This window comes from Rhinoderma darwinii, chromosome 5 (genome assembly GCF_050947455.1).
Source record: "Rhinoderma darwinii isolate aRhiDar2 chromosome 5, aRhiDar2.hap1, whole genome shotgun sequence".
Lineage (NCBI taxonomy): Eukaryota > Metazoa > Chordata > Amphibia > Anura > Rhinodermatidae > Rhinoderma > Rhinoderma darwinii.
In genome coordinates this window covers 322148248-322170931 of record NC_134691.1, presented here as the reverse complement: position 1 = coordinate 322170931, position 22684 = coordinate 322148248, and the positions used below count along the sequence as shown (strand labels likewise).

At 40.9% G+C, this 22684-nt stretch overlaps 1 protein-coding gene across 1 annotated transcript in view; it reads left to right on the top strand.

Moving 5' to 3' along the window:
• Nucleotides 1-6175: 6175 nt before the first annotated feature.
• Nucleotides 6176-22684, top strand: part of MALRD1 (MAM and LDL receptor class A domain containing 1) — a 274434-nt gene continuing 257925 nt past the window's right edge. The window contains exons 1-4 of the mRNA XM_075828272.1: nt 6176-6191; nt 6605-6727; nt 11890-11987; nt 15457-15618. Of these exons, the coding sequence (XP_075684387.1) occupies nt 6176-6191; nt 6605-6727; nt 11890-11987; nt 15457-15618 (399 nt within the window). The remainder of the gene's footprint in view (nt 6192-6604; nt 6728-11889; nt 11988-15456; nt 15619-22684) is intronic.

The following is a 22684-nucleotide window of genomic DNA, read 5'->3' as shown; positions in this document are numbered from 1 at the left end:
GCACATGTAGGAGGGTCCCAAGCGAGGGACACCCCTCTGTGATGTCTATGTCCTGATAGGCCAGGAGTTGTCTTGATATGACAAACCCTTTAAGGTGATATAAGTGGACTATAGTTAATAAAGATACTTTATTCTGGATTTTTTCAGCATATTATTTGGGTATATTTTTTTTTTGTTATATGTAATTTATTTGATTTGTGTGATCATGTTCAGGGTGGAATTAACCCAGCAAAGGGCCAAGCCACAACAAGACCCCTGAGGACCAGCAGCGGACAGCCCTACCTGAAGCAGAACAGTGAAGCAGCTGACTTAACTATAAAAAATTCAACTATTTTTCATTATTTCATAAATTTCATCGTTGTGCCTTTGTTGACCCCCAAGTGTCCGTTTACTGTTGGAGCCTTTATGATATCTATCACTTGAATTGATGCCTGTGGAAATCTGGATTCCCATTGCATACAGATTGAAGAATGGAGCACTAAATATGTGACGTATTCGGCTGAATGCTCACTTTGCGTATTACGTGCGGTTTTGCCACGCGTATTCGTGTACGGCAAACCGGCAGCGTAGTACAGTACCAGCAAAGTCTATGAGATCCAGGTCAACTCATATCCACGCTGCAGTATTTTTCGGGACGTAAATTGACCCGCGGTCTGTATTTTTTAAACCACAGCATGTCAATTTATCTCGCGATTTCGCTTGCAAATTCTATCCCTGTAGTTCTAAAGAAATACGCAGAAAAACCCGCAGCATGAAAATGCAGCTATTTATGCAGCAAAACTTAAAGACAGCACCAAAAAACACATTGAAAAACGCACCTTCGTGTGAGTTTTTTTCCAGCTAATTTTATGCGGTTTCCTGTGGCTTTGCTGCGTATCTTCCATATAAGTGTGCATGTAGCCTCAGGGTATGTTCACACGGCGATTCCACCGCAAAATTCAGCTTCCTATTCAATTAATTAGGAGCCGGACGCTTCTATTTCCCGCTAGATGATTTTTTCAGTTAGCGGGAAACAGAAGCGTCCTACCCGATCATGGGGCGGATTCTGCACAAACCTCCCACTGAAGTGAATGTGAGGAGAAGTCATGGACTCTAGTGTAATATATGACAAAATGACCAAGCAAGATCTGCCCTATTTTAATAGGTAAACACAGGGCACAATAAGGGTATGTGCACACAACCTATTTTCAGACGTAATGGAGGCGTTTTACGCCTCGAATTACGTCTGAAAAGATGGCTCCAATACATCTGCAAACATCTGCCCATTGCCTGCAATGGGTTTTACGATGTTCTGTGCAGACGAGGTGTCATTTTACGTGTTGCTGTCAAAAGACGGCGCGTAAAATTACGCCGGGTCAAAGAAGTGCAGGACACTTCTTGGGACGTATTTGGAGGCGTTTTTCATTGACTCCAATGAAGAACAGCTCCAATTACGTCCGTAAAAGATGCCGCGAAAAACGCGAGTACTTGCAAAAACGGCTGAAATTCAGGAGCTGTTTTCTCCTGAAAACAGCTACGGAATTTCAGACGTATTTTGCGTTGTCGTGTGAACATACCCTAAGGGTATGTTCACACGCTTAACAAAAAACGTCTGAAAATACGGAGCTGTTTTCAAGGGAAAACAGCTCTTGATTTTCAGACGTTTCTTGAGCAACTAGCGTTTTTCACAGTGTTTTCGCAGCGTTTTTTACGTCCGTTTTTGGAGCTGTTTTCAATAGAGTCTATGGAAAAACGGCTCTAAAAACGTCCCAAGAAGTGTCTTGCACTTCTTTTGACGAGCCGTCATTTTACGCGCCGTCTTTTGACAGCGATGCGTAAAATTACACCTCGTCTGCACAGAACATCGTAAAACCCATTGCAGGCAATGGGCAGATGTTTGCAGACGTATTGGAGCCGTCTTTTCAGGTGAATTCGAGGCGTAAAACGCCTGAATTACGTCTGAAAATAGGCCGTGTGAACATACCCTAATCCTAAAATGACCCTATTACTAACCATTAACATATTGCTCTTCCCAGCTGCAGATCTAAATTACATTTTCGGTCAGAAGTGAGCGTCTGCTACAGAATAAATTCACTGCTGTCCTTTTATTTACCGGTTAATCTAAAACTGCAATATCGTTATCTGCGTGAAACCAAACAAACATGGCGACCTGTGGTGAAACGGAGGAACACAATAACACATGCTGATGTACGAGAACATTGGCTGGGAATCAAGAAGACCACTTACCATACTCATCAAAGCTTAAATGCCAGGACTAAGGGTTACATTGAATTTTTTGTTCTTTTCATAAAGAAGAACTAAAAAGTAAAAATTTATATACAGAAGCAAGACTAACTAAGGGATCTGAGACCTAGGATATTACAGGGGCCAACACAGTGGATTAGGGCTTGTTGTATTTTTGGGGGGTACATACAATATATTGTATAATTATAATATGATTAAAAAAATAATGGGGGGGTAAAAAAAAAAACAGACATTCCACCATTGTTTTCTTTGTTTGGTTTTTACGGCTTTCACCGTACGGCACATATGACATCTGCGCATCAGTACGATATACGGTGATACCAAATTTATATCGGTTTTTTTTATGTTTTGCTATTTTTACACTATAAAAACACTTTTTAGAAAAAATTATTTGTTTTTGTGTCGCCATACTCTGAGAACCATAACTTTTTGTTTTTTCCTTCGGCAGAGCCGTGTGAGGGGCTTGTGTTTTTCAGGATGAGTTGATGATTTTTTGAGGCTAGATATGACTTTTTAGGGCGGGTTCACACATGGCGGAATTTCACTTAAATTCCGCTGCGGACACTCCGCAGCGTTAATCCGCAGCGGAGCCGTTTCTCCATTGACTTTCACTTTAATTTAGCAGTGTTCGTTTACACGATGCGTACAATTCCGCTGCGGAGCATAGGCTGCGGAGCGGAATTTGGTGTCCGCAGCATGCTCTGTCTGTTGCGGAGCAGTGGCGGACTGGTTGCGGACTCATGGCGGAATTTCTCCATTGACTTCAATGGAGAGTCAAAATTCCGCAATGAAGTCCGCAGATCTTATGTGTGCTGCGGAGCGTATTGTTTTTACTACCATGACATTTCTTCATTCTGGCTGGACCTATGTATTTCTAGGTCTACAGCCAGACTGAGGAAGTCAATGGGGCTCCCGTAATGACGGGAGCGTTGCTAGGAGACGTCTGTAAATAGTCACTGTCCAGGGTGCTGAAAGAGTTAAGCGATCGGCAGTAACTGTTTCTGCACCCGGGACAGTGACTACCGATCTCAATATACATGTATCTGTAAAAAAAATATAAGTTCATACTTACCGAGAACTCCCTGCGTCTGTCTCCAGTCCGGCCTCCCAGGATGACGTTTCATTCTAAGTGACGGCTGCAGCCAATCACAGGCCAAGCACAGGCTGCAGCGGTCACATGGACTGGAGCGTCATCCAGGGAGGTCGGGCTGGATGCCGAAAGAGGGACGCGTCACCAAGACAACGGGCGGTAAGTATGAAAATCGTTTACTTTCACTAGGGAAAGTGCTGTCCCTTCTCTCTATCCTGCACTGAATAGGGAGAAGGGAAGCACTTTTCCTGCAGTCCGCAGCGGCCAGTCCGCATCAATTTTCTGCACATTTTGTGCAGATCCGCAGCCGTAATCCGCAACCCGTATTAGGTGCGGCATTGATGCGGACAGTTGCGGAGGAATTCCGCCATGTGTGGTCATGCCCTTAATCACTTTTTATTCCTTTTTTTTGCGAGGCGGGTTGCACAAAGAACAGTAATTGGCATTGTTTATTTTATACTGTATATATTTTTTTTTTACGGCATTCACCGTGTATGTTAAATAACGTGATAATTTTACAGTTACACTTGTTATGGACGCAGCAATACTATTTATGTGTGCTATTTTTTTTTATACATATTTTTTTTCATCATTTTCTAGTGGGTAAAGTTTGTGTTTTTCTTTCTCTTTAAATTATTATTATGTGTATACAATTTTTTCCCCCTTTTTTTTTTAACACTTTTTTTTTTTATGCCTCTGACGCTAAGGGTATGTTCACACGCAGTGTTTTCAGGCGCATTTCTGGGTGTTTACGCCTCAAAAAACGCCTGAAAAAAACGGAAGCTGAACGCCTACTAACATCTGCCCATTGAAATCGATGGGAAAAACAGCATTTAGTTCATACGGGGTGTCTTTTTACGCCGCTGTTTTCAAAAACAGAGCGTAAAAAGATGCTCCGTAAAAAGAAGTGCATGTCACTTCTTGAGGTGTTTTTTGGAGCTGATTTTACATTGAACACTATGAAAAACGCCTCCAAAAACTCCTCAAAAGAAGCCTGAAAAGAAGCTCCAAATTAAAAGAAGCTTCATTTTTATTTTCCGCTTCAAAAAGCTCTGTAATTTTAAGCCGTTTTTTACTCAGCTTGTGAACATACCCTTACAGGCATCATATGAGGGCTTGCTTCTGGGCCCAATAGATGTACTAAGGTGGCAGATCTGGTGACCATTGTTAGGCCCCGGCTGGCATAGCAACCCACTGGTGCCCCCAGATCACCTTGCAGGAGGTGGGGGGGGGGGATGAACTTACAGAGGGAACCCACTCTCTCTATTTAACAACTTAAAAAACCAGTCAGCAAGTGCTCGGGTAATCACTATGAGATACATTTATGTTGTTTCGAGGGAACTTTATAGTTCCCATATCGTAAATGTATGTCAATGGGTGGGAAGGGGTTAGTGGTCTTGGATCCCTCACCAACTACTACAGCATGATACACTTGATTTGGGTTAATAAAATCTGATGGATTTTTATAGATGCCCTCCTATCTATTTACAATATCAACCACTTTATATGAGACAATGAGACATCTCATGGTCACTATTGCCACGTAAATTTAGAAATCGAACAAATTTCATTGAAGTGATACTTTAGGCAAAAGCAGTGTTTTCAGTGTCTTCTGGCAGGCCATCCCTGCAGCCTGCCCTATGCTTAGGTTTCTGGCGGTGGTTATGATGAGCCACCCGGGAACCTGTATAGGTAATTAGTTATGTTCAGACTTTACAGTGAGTCATTCCCTATACAGGTCAGGTCATGACAGCCAATGCCAATCTGAGTTTACTGGCAGGCTGCAGGGGCCAGAATGCACCCATGGATCCTTTGAGTGCAGGTACCACTTGGGAGATAGCATTTGGGATGGGCATCTCCACAGGTGTTTTTTACGTTTTTTCACTAATGCATCACTTTCACATCTTAATGAACGTAGAGACACCTTTTACGTCAGTCAGTAAGGGGCCTTATTCTACAGCGCCACATTTTTAATTAGCTGTAGACTACGCCCTAGACGAGTGTCGGGTGCAGTCCTGGAGTAAATGGACTGTTGTCAGATGACAGATTCACTCCTGCTGTAAGAAATACAATAAATTATTATTTAGTATAAAATTAATTTACTTATGCATATGTTACGAGCGTGTGCGTTTTGCGCGCGCAAAAGGTACTTAACAGCTCCGTGTGTCAGCCGTGTATGATGCGTGGCTGCGTGATTTTCGCGTAGCCGCCATCTTTATGACACTCTGTTTGTATGTTTGTAGCCCCTGGTGCTTTTCTGTTTTCATTCATACTTTTAACTGCTGTTGCGCGAATTACCCGCGTCCCACGGAAGTGCTTCCGTGTGATGCGCGTGATTTTCACGCACGCATTGACTTCAATGGGTGCGTGATGCGCGAACAACGCACAAATATAGGACATGTTGTGAGTTTTACGCAGCGGACACACGCTGCGTGAAACTCACGGACAGTCTGCGCGGCCCCATAGACTAACATAGGTCCGTGCGAGGCGCGTGAAAATCAGGCGCGTTGCACGGACGTATTACACGCTCATCTAAACAAGCCCTTACAACTAAGATTTCAGTTTTTTTTTTTAGTGTTAACAATGAACAGAATAAGAATTCAACACAAGAAAATAACAAAATCACTTTTTTCTCTATTAAGCCCCAACCCAAAAAAAGAAAATAGTGCCTAAAAACACTACACTTCCTCGCGCTTAAAAGAAAGCCTAATGTAGCCATGCCAATGGAAAAAAAAATATTTATAGGTGGCAAGTTTTGCAAAAATGATGGTGCCATAGGGAAAAAAAATTTTCATTTAGGGGTTAAGTATCATATAATGTTTGATATGTTGGTGCGTAGTCATGATGTGCCACCCTCGTTATTTCTATAGATAATGTTGTCGTCATCTTTTTAAAATGTGATTTTACATTGGCATAAAAGATTTTGACAAAATTTAGTAATTTGGTTTTGCAATAAATAAGGTATTTAATAACTAATCCCACTTAAATCATGTATTTCTGAAAAAAAAAACCCTATCTTCAATATCAGGCTACTGTTCCATATACTTCCTTCTGTCTCTACACAACATTAAGTGAATAAATTGTAAGTAACAGAATAATAGTAAAAAAAGAACTGCAGTAATACTGGTGCCAATTACATACCATGTTCATAGGGGGCACCAGTCCGATAAGATTTTGCATGGAAGTGTTATAATTGCTTAGCTCTCCCAAGCTACATAGATGAAAATGAATATTTTTACCATTATTCTTACGTTTTATATTTTTAAATAGGCTCCCAATATGAAAGATGTGATTTTGAGACCGATTTGTGCGGCATGACATCTGAAGGGTGGGTCCGAACCAATGGTCTAGAAGTTGCAAGTGCACTATTGGATCAAAACAATAACATTACAGGTGAAGTAAAAACTTCTATTATTTATGTAGATTTACAGTAGACAGTGCCTTACATGTCTCAGAGTACTGTCACTAATATAAGCTTTGGGAGGTGAAGGGACCTTGCTCCCAAACCCCACTGTCCCTAAATTTCAATTTCGGTTGTGCTCGAGAAAGTTGCTCGTAAGTCCAAGATGCTGATTCCAGGGACTATACTATAATGCCCCAGAGTTGATGACAGCCGCTCCATTCTTGGCTCCATGTTATGCCATGTGGCCATATCTTAACCGCATCAATTTATGTCAAACTTATTTGAACTTAGTTAGGGCTCATTCAGAGCAGGTATCACGTCCGTGTGACGGCCGTTAAAACAACAATGTATTTCAAAGGGGCTGTTCACATGACCGTTGTTTCAACGTTAATAAAAATAATACATGTCCTATTTTACTGCGTGTCACACATCCCTCCATAGACTCTAGCCTATGCGGGATCCTTGACAACGGGTCCCGTACGGGTGTACCTTGGACGTGAGAAACTGCTCGTCTGAATGTAGCCTTAGTCCTAATTGAAACCCTGTGTCTGAGATCTTTTAGATATGTGCTTCTAATACAACATAGAGATAATGGGCAATGGGAAATGATCAATTACTGTATCACCCCTCTTGAAGACTTTAATTCAAAGAGGTTTCAATGTACAGTATATTGTTACATAAGTATCAAAGTGACCCAAAGTGTGGCCTTAAAAGGGTTGTCTGGGTTCAGAAAACACATTTTTAAAAACCCTATCAGGGAATTATGTATTAATAAAGGGAGTCTCCTGTTCAGGATCTTTATCCATTACCCATAAGAAAAAGCAGCTAAAAAGAGCATCTCTGACTGTGGAGGACTCGGCATGTCCGTACATTATACGGACAGGAAAATGATTTCGATGGATGTTGTGTAATACTGTATGTCACCTGTGGTGGCACTGCAGGGGAATAGAACACTTACTGCTGGATTCCCTAACAGATTACAGCAGAATGCTGTCAGTTCAAGCAGCCAAAACCCCTGTGATCAGTTAACTATAGGGGGACCCTGCTACCAAAAAATGGATTGTCCAAAGCGGACATCTCCTTTAACACGAGTGTGGTAGGATGAGGGGTTGGGGTTTGTTAGTCAGCTGTGAATCATTTTTAGCAATGTCTAAAGGATGAATTATCTCGTATAAGAGGAGCAGATGTTTGTGAGGTCAGACCTGGCTTGCAGCTGGTGCTATATTAGAACTGTTAATAATAGAGGCAGTTATCATGATGCATGCAGAGTTTTAATATAAATCTTGCAAACGGAAACAGCGCCACATCTGTCCATGAGGTTGCATCTGGTATTACAGCTCTACTCCATTGGAGTGTATGAGGCTGAGCTGCAATACCAGAAATAACTCATGGGAAGGTGTGGCACTGCTTTTGGAAAAACATTTTTTTAATGTTTTTCTAATCCTGTGCCACTCTTTTAATGACACTTTTTACAAAGCACTACCTGTGACAGTATTGATTAATCCTCAGACATGGTCCATGAACAATAGTGGCGCTGTTTAAAAAAAAAAAAAAAAAGACCCTTTTTTCTAATCCGGGATAACCTTCAATCCCACATTTTAAATGTGAGCTACAAAATTTAATCTAAAAAAATACCTACCTATCAAAATCATCCAGTTGCAGTAGGTGATAGACTCATACATTGAATATGTATTGTCATTATATGACCTGATGCTATCTATCTTGATTAGTTTTGATAACATCATTCCAACATAAGTACAAAGTCCTAGAAACAGACTCTATTACAATAAATATCAATTTACTAAATCATTAACTTGGGCCTGATAATTGTGGGTTATTTCACGGTGAGTTTTATAGATTTGTCTGACTAATTATTCGCATTATTAGCTGTCTGGAGGCGCATTTCAAGAAAACAGCTAAAATGACATATATTAAGTTTTATCATTATTTGTATGTGTCTGGTTTATTTAAAAAGCTATGAGACCAATTACAAAATTCATAGCGAGAATAGATAAACCATTAAAACAGAATACATTATTAAAAAAAAAAAGTACAAAAATAATTACTGCAAAAATAAATTCATGAAAAAAAATATAAAAACCTGAAAAATCTTGTAGTATACTGGCAATAGATACAGTTCTAAAACAAGGACATGCTACAAATGTCATAACATTTTCGCCCCTCTCCCCCAAACCGCTATATAGGGAAGGATGATAGTTTTTCAAACATACCTATGTTGCCCAGTCAGCCTATTATGAACTATAAAAAAAGGTCTTGTAATCCTCCGGACATCGTATGCAAACGAGCATTGAAGAGTCTTTCAATCCAGGAAGTGTCCTAAGGTCCACGTGGTTTCTGCTTGGACTGCAGGACACTTCCTGGATGGGAGGACTCGTCAGTGCATTTGCGTTCACTATGGGCTGACTTGGGCAACATAAAACCACGGGTAAAACCACGGACACCCTGACGGAAACCTGACAGAACCCATTAAAGTCAATGGGTTCCGTTGGGCGCCGATGGTGGATCGTCCTACAACGGAATCGGCGCCTCCGGTATTTTTGTTGTTCTGCTTCTCTGACGGAGCAGAACAATGGTTGAACCCAGCCTAAATGAATTCATTAACAATATAGTTCGTAGGTTAACATTTTATATGCACAATCATGTTATGGTAAAATAACATCTATTAAATTTAATTATTATTTTAATGTGTTTAATTAATTTAAAAATAAATGGAATCAATTGTAAACTGTGTAGTGGAAATAGATGCAGTTCCATTTTGTTCAAAACTTAATAATAAAAATATAAAATCAAAAATCTGATTAACAAACCATGTTTATCAACTACAAAAATTAGGGAAATAATTGTAACGTTTTAATCTATAAACATATTTTATAAGATATATTTAAAAAATAAAATAAATAAATATAAACCGTGAAGTAATAAGGCTCTGTTCACACTTCTGTCGAGGCAGTGTTCAGTCGGTCGTACCACGAGTGCCTGATTGACTTACAATGGGGTCCGTCATGGTGTCTGTCATTTTTTCCACAGAATTTGCAACTGAGCTTCTAATGCAAACAATGTAAACATAGTCTTATTTGTTTTTTATTCAAAAAATGTGATTTGCTTTATTTGATTTTTATTTGATGTTTTTCAAAGGGAATTCAAGGGGGACGACGACTATTTAAATTTGTATGCGGCGGAAGAAGCCAAACACTGCACTCAGCTATCTCCAGCGATCCCATAGAAAATGAATGAAGCAGCAGTGCGCATGAGCGACCTGCCGCTCCTTTCAAACTTGGGTTTCGGGCAACTTCGGGCTCCACGTTCTCGTAAACGGTGGGGGTCCGAGCTGTCAGACACCTACCGATCAGCAAGTTACCCCTTGCCCTATGGATAGGGGGTAACTTGTTGTAACCAGAATACCCCTTAACAAGGTATTTGACAGCCGGTTGTTGGCCGTGTCGCGACCGTGTCAGGGCCGCTGCGTGTGGCCTTACACTTATAGCTGATATACAATTAGGGTATAAATTTACAGAATAAACCTAAAGCTAAAGCACTCCAGGAACACTTGAATTATTTCATTTTCAAGAAAAAATATATTTTTATTTTTCATTCCAAATGGAATGAAAAATAAAAATATATTTTTTCTTGAAAATCAAATAATTCAAGTGTTCCTGGAGTGCTTTAGGGTATGTGCACACACACTAATTACGTCCGTAATATACGGACGTATTTCAGCCGCAAGTACCGGACTGAACACAGTGCAGGGAGCCGGGCTCCAAGCATCATACTTATGTACGATGCTAGGAGTCCCTGCCCCGCTGCAGGACAACTGTCACGTACTGAAAACATGATTACAGTACGGGACAGTTGAGATGAGGCTAGTCGACGCCCGTCACTGTCCAAGGTGCTGAAAGAGCTAACTGATCGGCAGTAACTCTTTCAGCACCCTCGACAGTGAGTTCCGATCACAATATACACCAACCTGTGAATCAAAAAAAGACATTCATACTTACCATGAACTTCCTGCTTCCTCCAGTCCGGTCTCCCAGCCGTTGCCTTGGTGACGCGTCCCTCTCTTGTCATCCGGCCCCACCTCCCAGGATAACGCGGCAGTCCATGAGACCGCTGCAGCCTGTGATTGGCTGCAGCCTGTGCTTGGCCTGTGATTGGCTGCAGCTGTCACTTGGACTGAATTGTCATCCCGGGAGGTCGGACTGGAGGAAGAAGCCGGGAGTTATCGGTAAGTCAGAACCTCTTGTTTTTTTTACACGTATATGTATATTGTGATCGGAAGTCACTGTCCATGGTGCTGAACCAGTTTAACGCTTTCAGCACCGTGGACAGTGACTGTCTCCTGACGTCGCGTACCCGAACATTTTTTGCCGGGTTCGGTCAAAACGAGTTCGGCCGAACCCGGTGAAGTTCGGTGTGCTCATCTCTAATTTGACACTCCGTTTTGATGTTTGTAAACAGAAAAGCAAGTGGTGCTTTTATGTTTACATTCATCCTTTTGACAGCTCTTGCGCGAATCACGCAGTTCGCACGGAAGTGCTTCCGTGCGGCATGCATGGTTTTCACGCACCCATTGACTTCAATGGGTGCGTGATGCGCGAAAAACGCACGATTATAGAACATGTCGTGAGTTTTACGCAACGCACTCGCGCTGCGCAAAATTCACGCATCGTCTACACTGCCCCATAGACTAATATAGGTGCGTACGACACACGTGAAAAGCACGCGCGTCGCACGCGCGTATATTACGCTCGTGTAAATGAGGCCTTAGTTTGTACATGGCTCCCCCTCTCCCCGTAAAATTTACAAAGAACAGCTAATAATGACAGCTCTGCCACCGTAGAAAGAGAGTACCAAATCTTTTGGAAAGTCACATGGCCATTGAATGTAACTGTTCTGCATACAATGTACGGGTAGAGGGGTGCAATGTTAATATGCAGGCGTGGTAAGCAAGTGGGTGTCTGAAATTAAAAAAGATGCAGCATTTTTCATACCAAACAATTATAAGGATATTTTATGCCTTATAAAACGACCACTGAGAACCAAAAAGAAATAAAAATGAAAATGAAATCCCCCAAAAAATCCATAAATATAAATAAGGAAACTTACTGTCTATATGTTTTTTTTATTCTAATAGCTCATTTTCTGATGTTTACATCAGAAAGTTCACCTGGTTCCCAAGCCATTCTGAGAAGTATAAATTTCCTTCCAACTGATGATCAGATTTCTTGTCAGGTAAGCTTTGAGTTTTTCATGAATTTTTTTTTCTTTTAAGGCTGGATTCACACGAGCATGTTCGATCCGTAATGGACGGAACGTATTTCGGCCACTAATCCCGGACCGAACACACTGCAGGGAGCCGGGCTCCGAGCATCATAGTTATGTACAACGCTAGGAGTCCCTGCCTCTCCGTGGGACTACTGTCCCGTACTGAAAACATGATTACAGTACGGGACAGTTGTCCGGCAGCGAGGCAGGGACTCCTAGCGTCGTACATAACTATGATGCTAGAAGCCCGGCTCCCTGCAGTGTGTTCGGTCCGGGATTAGTGGCCGAAATACGTTCCGTCCATTACGGACGTAACATGCTTGTGTGAATCCAGCCTAATACAGCTAATTTTATTCCAATAAAGGACTAATAGAATACACACCAAAAACCTTATAATGTAAGTCGGATCCTGTTCAAATTCGGTCCTGAGATCTGATTTTGGTGACCATGTCAAAGGAAGCGGTAGAGGGAGGATAACACTGATCACATGGCCTTATCCAGACATGTTGCTATATAGATGGATTACATGTATAGAGAGATCTGTATAGTTTTCTATACATATGTGTAACTGTACGCACTGCAGAATTTTCACGTGGATTCCAACATGGATTCTGCCCTGAAATCCACGTGAAGTCTCATTGTTTTTAATAGTTCCAATCATTGTTTTTAATTTGAACTCTGTTCAGTCGAAAAAAAAGTAACGTCATTTTCATTGCAGATCAAACTGCAAATCCGCATCAAAAATCCGAGGATCATCCTTAGATTTCTGCTGCAGATTCTCCTGCAAATCCAAATTGGATTTTTTCAAGGGAAGAATTTGCCTCATGAACATGCCTTAACAGTCCTCCTTTAGCCATACTCTCTGAGGTCAGCTTTGGTCTAGTTCACATCTACATTGGAGGCTCTTAGGGGCCTCCATCGCAGATTCCGCTGAAAATACCAGAAATAATTGTTTCCTGTAAAACCACTGACACCCCGGCGTTAACTCGACAAAAAACTCATTAAAGTCAATGGGTTCCATCTGCTGCCGGTGGTGTCCGTGGTACAACAGAACCGGTGTGTCTGGTATTTTTGTTGCTCTTCTCCTTTGACGGGGCAGACCAACAGAAATACAGAACGCAGATGTGAACATAGCCTGTCTGGGAAGAATTTCGCTATATTTACCCTACAAAGGTTGATCAATACAGGTGCTACTAAAATACGGGTTCAAATATAAACCGTATACAGTAAGCTTATATGCTCCCTCTAGTGGTGGCTACAGTAAGGCAGAATGGCTTTAATAGTACGGCACAGGTCCTTTGCAGACTTCTGCCTGCGCCAAACTATTACGGCACATGTCGTCAAGAGATTAAAAGATACTATTCTGCCTCTAATGACGGAGATCAGAGAAATCTCTCATCTACGTCATTTAACCCCATGTAAGCAGATCCCGGCATACAAGAGGAAAGCAAAGGAGGGATTTCCCCTTTGATCCGGTCACATACTTAGGAGTGCCCTAACAACAGCCTGTGTACTTATAAGTACTCAGACTAATTTACTTGCATATAAGTAAATATGTAAGTGCATTCTTATGTAAAATAATTAATAAAACCCATCATGGAATTTAAAAAATGTAAATAAATATGAACTAAAAATATATGAAAAAAGTCAACGTTAAAAAACCAAAACACGCAAAACAAAAGTAAACGTTAAAAAATAAAAACACGCAAACGCAATTTTATTTTGACATATAATAAATTTTATTATATAACAGTTACAAAGCAAAAAACAATATTCACATATTAGGTATCACTATAACCGTAACAATCTGTTCTATAAATATATATAATTATTCAACCCTTAATGACCGCTCGTTGTCTTTTGACTGCAGGCGGTGCAGGTCCTTAGTCTACAGCGACATCTTTTTGTGTAGCTACAGAAGAGGCTTCTGAGCGCTCTAGAGAGCGCTCATTCTCTAAGCAGGAGCTGTAACTAACTTAGAGAAGCTTTCTGAATACAGCTGGGATCCCAAAAACTTTGGCCCCAGCACTGCTTACCACCTATTCGATCGCGTCACCTAAAACCTGGTGATGTGATTGGAGACTGGGGGAACCCTCTGCAGTCAGCCCTGGGGATCTAGAAGGACCCCAGTGCTGTCTGTTCAGTAAGCCTGCTGTTAGGGCACACCTTGTGTTGCCCCAACAGCAGCCTGTGTCATATTGACACAGTATAATGTAGTAATATACAAGAGTATGCTAATACATTATAGGTACAAAATATAGTTGTAAATAAAGTTATCTCTTAATGGGATTTTTTATTTAGCGTGAGATGTAACCGGGATAAAATAAGAGCAAAAAAAAAAACATTGCTGAAAGTCACTTTTTCCTATATTCATGCTTCAAAAATAAATTATATAATTCACACAGTCATTTTTTCTACCCCAAACCATGCAGGAAATAAAATACAATTTCTACCGCATAAAACAAGGCCTTACATAGCAATGTCAATGAAAAAAATTATTCCCGCTGAAAGGCAAAAACGAAAACATTTAGCTGGTCACTAAGCCCTTTTCAGGCCGGGTTATTAAAGGGTTAAGGAGAGTGGTGAATGGCAAAAACAAAATCATGAAAAGTAAGATTTTTTTTATTTTTTTTGCATTTTATTTTAAATAGAAATTTATTTGATATCAATTAATCATTAACAAATAGTGCACTAAAAAATGGTACCAAAAGAAAGACCAATTCGTTTCATAAAAATACAAGGCCTCATGCAAGTAAGTTGTCCTAAAATTAAAAAAAAGTTATGACCGCCAAAATGCTCCCTGGTTAAAGGCTATGTACACCTTTGGAGGGCAAATTTTATTATTTTTTTTCTTTTTAATAAACGAGTCAGTCAGTGTGATTAGTGCACGTTTCCAAATAGTTTGTATTAAAAATAGATTTTACTTCTTGAGATACAGCTGCTTTGTATTCTCTATACAGAGAAGCTGTATCTAGCGCTAAATCCTGATCCCATCAGGTCTGTGGGACTGACAGGTTCAGTGTCAGCTGATCTGGCGTGTCTCTGACACACAGGATCCAGCTGTCACCGATCACATCCAAGTTCATAACAGATGTGCTCGATTACAGGTGGATCCTGCGCGTCACTGAACCAGTCAGGTCAGCGGGACTGACGGATTCAGGTCATAGCGAATGATATAACTGCTTTGTATACAGAATACAAAGCAGCTGTATCTCAAAAAGTAAAACAATTTTTGAATTAAAACTATTTAGAAAGTTGCACTAATAACACTAACTAAAATTTATATTAAAAAAAAAATTGCCCTCCAAAGGAGTTCATAGCCTTCAAAACAAAAATAGTCTTCAAGGGTAATTATTCAGGATGTAACATTGGACCTAAAACCAACAAGGAGATTCACTTTATAGTATAGCAATGTAATATATTTTTCCTCTTCCAGCTGAGACTATATTACTACTTTGCTGACGTTAGTTCCATGCTCACGGTGGGACTACAAATTCTGACTCAAGATCAACTTAATGACATTTGGAAACAAGCATCAAGTCATAAAAATGAATGGAGAAGAGGGGTCATTACTATTAGCAGCTCGGAGCCGTTTCAGGTTAGTTCTGTGTAATTTCATTCTTCTCCGTAATGACTTTGACACAATGTTTTTATGAGATCCAGCGGGCGACAAGGAAATATCAAGTGATGTGATGAATTGTTAAAATGGTCACGTCTTTAAAGCATCACGTTGTGGATTTGTCCTTATGTGAGAGTTTCGCTTTATGATAAAGCAGTCTCCCGTAAAACAATCCAAAGTGAAACATTGTAAACCTAAATGCATTAAAAAGTGTCAAAAAGTTGAATTAAGAATAAATGTTTTTGAACTTTCCTACGCACGGAGTGCCGGATTATTGCAACGTGATACACTAGTCTAATAGAGTATTTGCCTTCTAAATGCGGAAACCATGTTTTTCATTTCTTTGAGGCCATATGGGATTTCTGTAAAAGTTTACAAAATACTTTTATTCATTGTGCAAATTACTTTTGCCAACACATTTCCAGACAGGGGTTACGGTCCACAATTACTGAATGCTTCGTTTCAGATAGTATTGCTATAAGATTGAAATTACTTGCTGAATTTTGTCAGTACGTAAGTGACACGAGGTCTATTAGAAAATATTAAGCTTCATTTGCCGCTACTTAGAATGTCTCCGAGATCTTTTCAACCGCTGACATGTATTAACTCCTGACCCACTTCTTAAATAAGGTAAAATGATCTGCACTTCAGTTATCATGCAAGTGAGATAAATCAATGAAAAAAAAATCTCTTCTCATTAAAGATCTGTAATGATCCTAATGTATTACAAGTTTATATTGTAATAGGGTTCACATAAAAAGGAACGCTCAGATTTAACAATTCTGTTGCTGGGACAAGTTCTGGTATAATCAAAATCTGACATTAAAGGAGTTGTCGGAAACTAAAAATAAGAGTCTGCCGTTTTTTTCTAGAAGCAGCGCCACTCTTATTTGTGGGTCTACTTGGTATTGCAGTTTGGCCTTTTCATTTTAATGGGTCTGAGGTTAATACTAGACAAAGCCCAAAAATAAAAGTGTCCCGTTTCTGGGGAAAATAAAAGCACTCTACTCCCTCTGCCCCTCTCCTTGCTAACCCACAGATAGTAGAAGAAGAAGAAGCAAATGAATGAGAGTAGCACATGACTGCAAGATCAGACTACACACAGGGTATGTTTGTAGTCTGTAACTATGGAAACATAGAACTCTGCATAGGAGCTGTAGGATATTTTTTAATTAAGACCATTTGTAAGGGCTTGGTGCGCTATTCTCTTTCTACAGAGCCCTGTATGGTTTAATGCAGCTCTTATTGATCTTGCTGAGTCTTGAAAATCTAGAGGAAAAAAAGTGTCAATATAAAAAAAATTCAAAGCAAAATAAATATTGATGTTAAAAAGTGTGTGTATGTGTGTATGTATATATGTATCATCCGCGGGTCGCCCGCAAATGACGGGCTGTGCACATGGACGTGTACATTTATTTCAATGAGCCCGGACCACAAAATGCGTCCCATATAGGACATGTCCTATCTTTTTGCGGTCTAGGCTCCCGTGCAATGCACGGACCGTGGAAACCAGTCGCGTGCATGGGCTCATAGAAATGAATGGGGCTGCAATTTACTTGCAGATTTGTGGGTGAATTGCGGCCGCAAAAACACGGTCGTGTGCATGAGGCCTTATACATTTCATTTTAGTATTTGAGCGCATAAGGCTATGTTCACTCCTGCTTCGGTCTGTTCCGTTGTTCTGAGGAACAGAACAAGGTAATAATGGAAGCAACAGTTTCGCTGCACAACGCACACCGACAGCAGCCGAGAGAACCCATTGACTTTAATGGATTCCGTCGGCTTTCCGCCAGGTGTCTCCGGGATTTGACATGCTGTGCTTTTGTCTCTAGTACTCTCGACCGGATCTGCGACGGAGGCCTCTAGCGGAGCCTTCAACGCAGATGTGAATGAAGCCTTAGGGTATGTGCACACACACTAATTACGTCCGTAATTGACGGACGTATTTCGTAATTTCCCGTATTGAAAACATGATTACAGTACGGGACAGTTGTCCTGCAGCGAGGCAGGGACTCCTAGCATCGTACATAAGTATGATGCTAGGAGCCCGGCTCCCTGCACTGTGTTCGGTCCGGTACTTGCGGCCGAAATACGTCCGTCAATTACGGACGTAATTAGTGTGTGTGCGCGCATACCCTTAGGGTGTTCTGCTGTGAATGGCCTGTTGGTTTAATTTACTTATTAACATGGAGGCTTCTTCACTACAAAGGAATCTAGACAGTTTGTTGATGGTAGATTTTTATATACAGATGTAGCCAAGTTTATCTTGACTCTGATAACTTGTGGCCGCGTGATATCACACAACAAAAGCCATTGAAAAGTCATTGAAAAAGTCAAGTTAAAGTTTCCTGACACTGTGTATTCAATGCATTAAAAGTCAAGATAAAGAAGGCTACATCTGTACATTACACGGAATACAAATGAAGTAAGGGGTGATAAGTATATGTATATATTACATAGATACTAAACATTGTATTAGCTGACTATATAGCCAATGTAGGATGGCTGGAGCTGCAAACTGTTTCCTGCTCTTGTGCTTATGATCTAATTAGATGTTCGGTCCTTGAGGGAAACCTGGATGCGTGGGAGAGAAAGACGGAATATAATATGGTGTTCAGACCGTTAATAAGCACTCAAAGCACTGAACCTGGTTGCGCTAACATTTCAGCAGCGCTTATTACGACAGTCCATAATGGTGATAAAATGACAAGAACGGAGCAGTGATTAGTTCTCGGTCTCGGGGGTGGTCTCAGATGATGAACGTTCCCGGCAGTTATCGTCTCTTCACCTGTTGTTGATACATTGCTGCTAATAATCTTTTCACATGTTAATTGGTTGTTTTGTGTACATGGAGTATTAGTGTATAGCAGCATCTATAGATGATATATATAATGAACTTGTTTTGTTTATTAGGAGGACTAGATCTAATGTGACACTTGCCACTGTATTAGTCAACCAGCAAATTTACATTATTTTAGGTGTAGTTTTATCTTCATCCCAAGAGGCCGGCCTCGGTGACGTCAGAGGGCAGACCTCCTGGGCTGACGCTTCGTCCCATGTGACCGCCGCTGCAGCCAATAACAGGCTGCAGCGGTCTCTTGGGAAGAAACTTCATCCCAGCTAGCAGGCCGACTAAGTGGTGCAGTTTTCCGCAGCCGACATTCAGTTTTTTGTGCGGTTTTTCGGCAAGAATTCACTGCGGCGCACAGGGCGGATACGCTGTGTGCTTTTACCCGCCCCGTGTGAATTCAGCCTTATAGCGACGCTTTTTTCTGTTCTTGTCCGGCCCGGCCTCCTTGGGCGAAGCTGCAGTCCATGTGACCGCTGCAGCCTGTGATTGGCTGCAGCAGTCACATGGGATAAAACATCATCCCAGGAGGCCGGCCTCGACTGAGAACAGAAGAACCCGTCGCTATGACAACGGAGAACGGGCTATTAACCTTTTTATTAATTTAAAACAAAGAAAGGTGTTTTTTGTCTGAGTTGCGATTTTTGAGCAGCTTTTCTGCCGCAAAATATCGCAACATTTGATATCTGTTGCTGGTTTTTCCACCCCACTGATTTTGATGGGGAAAACCCGCAACAGAAAAGCAACGATTCCAAAACATAAATTGACATAATGTGGATTTAAAAAAAATGTGCCGCAGGTCAATTTCTGAAAGTTTTTTTGGGATGATTTTTTTCCGCAGCGTGTGGTGAGATTTGTTCTATCTCGTCCACTTTGCTGCTACTGTATTATGCTGTGGATTTTCCGCCATGGAACGCAACACCCTATGAGGGTGTGGGCAGAGGCCTAGCCATATGAGCTTTCAATGTAAAGAGAACAATTACGACTACTTTGGCTACATCGCAGCTCACTGAAACCTATTTTTGACAGGGTTGCGCTTTTTGCGGCTGAATCACTGTGAACCCGCTGCGAAAAATGCAACAACTGCTCTTTGTTGCGGGTTTTACCTCCCCATTGAAGTCAATGGGGAAACCCTGCAACAAATAAGCAGCGTATACGCAAATACAATTGACATGTTGCGGAATTAAACAGAGGTTTTTTTTCCACTCAGTATTTACGCAGCGTGTGGATGAGATTTGTTTTATCTCATCCACTTTGATTCCATTGCGGAAATTCCGCAGTATTTCCGCAACGTGTAAACTCACCCTTACAATGGAGAATGGGGTAAGCGTAAACCACAGTTTTCCGCAACCGAGATTCCGCCGGAAAAACTGCACCACAATTTCTTGCGTTTTTTCGGACGGAATTCCTGTGGGTTCCAGGACGGATACGCTGTCTACTTTTTTACACAGCGTGTCCACCCTGTGTGAACATGGCCTTACTGTTAGGTATGGAATGTTTTTTTTTGCATTGACACTTGTATTTCTATTTCTTTTAACCCTGTTTTACCAATAAGAATAGTTTATTTTTTATTTATTTCTGTTACTTATATAGCGCCAACATATCCGCAGCGCTGTACAGAAGTTGCCATCACTCATTGTCCCCAGCGGAGCTCACAATCTAAATAGATGTAATAGTAGTAGCAGATGGAGTGTTAGAACTAGTAGTAGTATTATTATTAATAGTTGATGTAGTAGTTCTCATATTGATTTATTATATTTTTTTGTACTTTAAAGTTACACTTTTCATGAAACTCTGAAACATAAAAACATACTTTGTTTTAGTGGTTTAAAATATGTTAATTTATTGATGGAAATAGATATATGAATTGGTACATAAATTTACCCTTCATTCCTGCCAGGAGGTCTGCAGGTTACGGTCACCACAGTAGTCTCTGACTGGTGGCGGGTGTCAGAATACGCATCGGAGCACCAGCGGGTGTCAGAATAATCGGGTCCAAGGTGGTGCAGGGAGTTGGTTGAAACTGATGCAGGCAATAGAAGTCAAGAAACTTTAGAAGGGGTTGCAACTAGAAGTGTAGCTAAAGGGGGTGCACAGGTATTAACCACACCCCGCCCTGGTGCGTTCAGGGAGCCTAAAGACCCCTGTGGTACATAAGAAGACATCAGTATTTTCAATGACACATAGTAGGTGAGAGACCCTGTTACATATTTTAGAAAGGGTCCCAGGAGTTTCAGGTTATGATTTAGAAGACCCAAGGGACAATCCAGACAAATAGTCAAAACTCACTGTTGGCAGATGGACCAAAATTAGCCAGGATCAGGACCAAAGAATTGGCCAACATCAAGACCAGTAATCTGAGGTCACAAAAGAACTAGGCTAGAGTCAGGATAAAAACGGGAGCTCCGGCAAAGAATGCCCGAGTTAAATTGGTTTATGTAATGTAGGGTCTAATGAATAGACATTGCAGCTCGAGATTCAATAAGTGGGGGTGTACAATATTACCATGTCTATGATGAGACTGGCCTACCAATGTACCAAAGGATCCTTCGGTGGGCCCTGCATCTGACACAGTAATGGCCCCAAAGCTTGAGTAGAAGAAACCCCCATTTATAGCTGACTTTCGGGCCAATCACTGGCCACTAGAGTCTATTTCATAGGGGTTGATATAAAGGGTAACTTAACTTGCAAAAAACTTCTGACATGTCATAGTAACATGTTAGAAGTTTTGATCTGTGGGGGTCTAAGCACTGAGACACCTGGCAATTGCTAAAACGAAGTGAACGCGGGTGAACGCGGAGCCGCTTTGTTTCTTATCGGCTTTCTCGAAAAACAGAACAATTGGTGTACAGGTTTGTAGACTTTCTATTGAGTCCGTTCACCAATTGATCGGCTTTCCGAGAAAAGTAGATCAGAAAAAGTTCAAGCGGTTCAGCTCTCACCCGAGCACTTCTGCCACTTCATTTTAGCGATCTGTGGGGGTCTCAGTTCCCGGACGTCCCGCCGATCAAAGCTTCTGACATGTTACTATGACATGTCAGAAGTTTTTTGAAAGTTAGTTACCCTTTAATAAATAACTTATTAGATCTTATTGATGATATGTCCGGTGTGTACAATGATAATAACAAAGGTTACAATGCAATTTAAAGTGGACGTGCACATATTCTCCATATTTATGGAGGGTGGGGCTTCAGGGTCATCTCCACTGGTGGGCCCAAGGAACCTCAGTCGGACACTGACCCCGTCCTAGCATGTTTCTTTTATATAGGAGTGTGTTATTGGGATAAGTTTCATTGATTTTAATGAAAATCACTGCCTTTATTGTAATATCTTCCTTTATTACTCAGCACTTGAAAAACACTATTTTAGGTACCGGTTAACCTTCAGATTCAGAACAAAGAGTGCAAAGTTTTCAAATGTATGTTTTTGGTTTTCCCCATGTTTTACGTATTTGGCATTTAGCTAGTAATTAAAATAAGCTAATTAAATCACAATGGAAAAACCTACACTACGGCCGGCGTTCATTTATTCTCGAACAAAAGCTTCTCGATAACAGAAGAATTCTTTGCAATTGGAAATGTCTTAAGAGCATTTCGAGAATAATTTACATTACAGAATGCCAGGTGTTGGAGCACAGCTGAGTTCACTGAAGAATAAAACATCCTTAAGGGACTCACTCTATAAAACTTGACACTTACAATGGAATGTGACCAACTCTGAATTCTGGAAATCCCGGAACATAAGAAAAAAAAGAATCTTATACTCAAAAGAAATAACATTTGTTCACTGGTCGTGTGGTCTTTTCGAAGTGGTTATCGATTAGTCATGTGTAATGTATACATGGGCGATCTATGGCCTAGTTTACATGGAGTTTTTGATGCTGATTTTGATGTGGAAACCGCGTTGGAGTCAGCGCCAAAAAATGCCCAAAATCTCCATCCATTGATTTCATGGGGAGGTAGAGGCGTTTTTTTTTCCGGACGTTTTATGTCTGCTTGTGGATAAAAAATAGCGCCATGCCCTATCTTGGAGAGATTTCCGCTTCTGAACCTCCATTGACATTAATGGGAGGCGAGAAAAAAACATGCCGTTCATCTCAAGCGTTTTCTGATGCGGTTTTTGACCAAAAACTGCCTGAATTTTTTTAAATTTGCTAATTAAAGAAAACGCCTAAAAAAAAAGTGTCAAAAAAAGTAA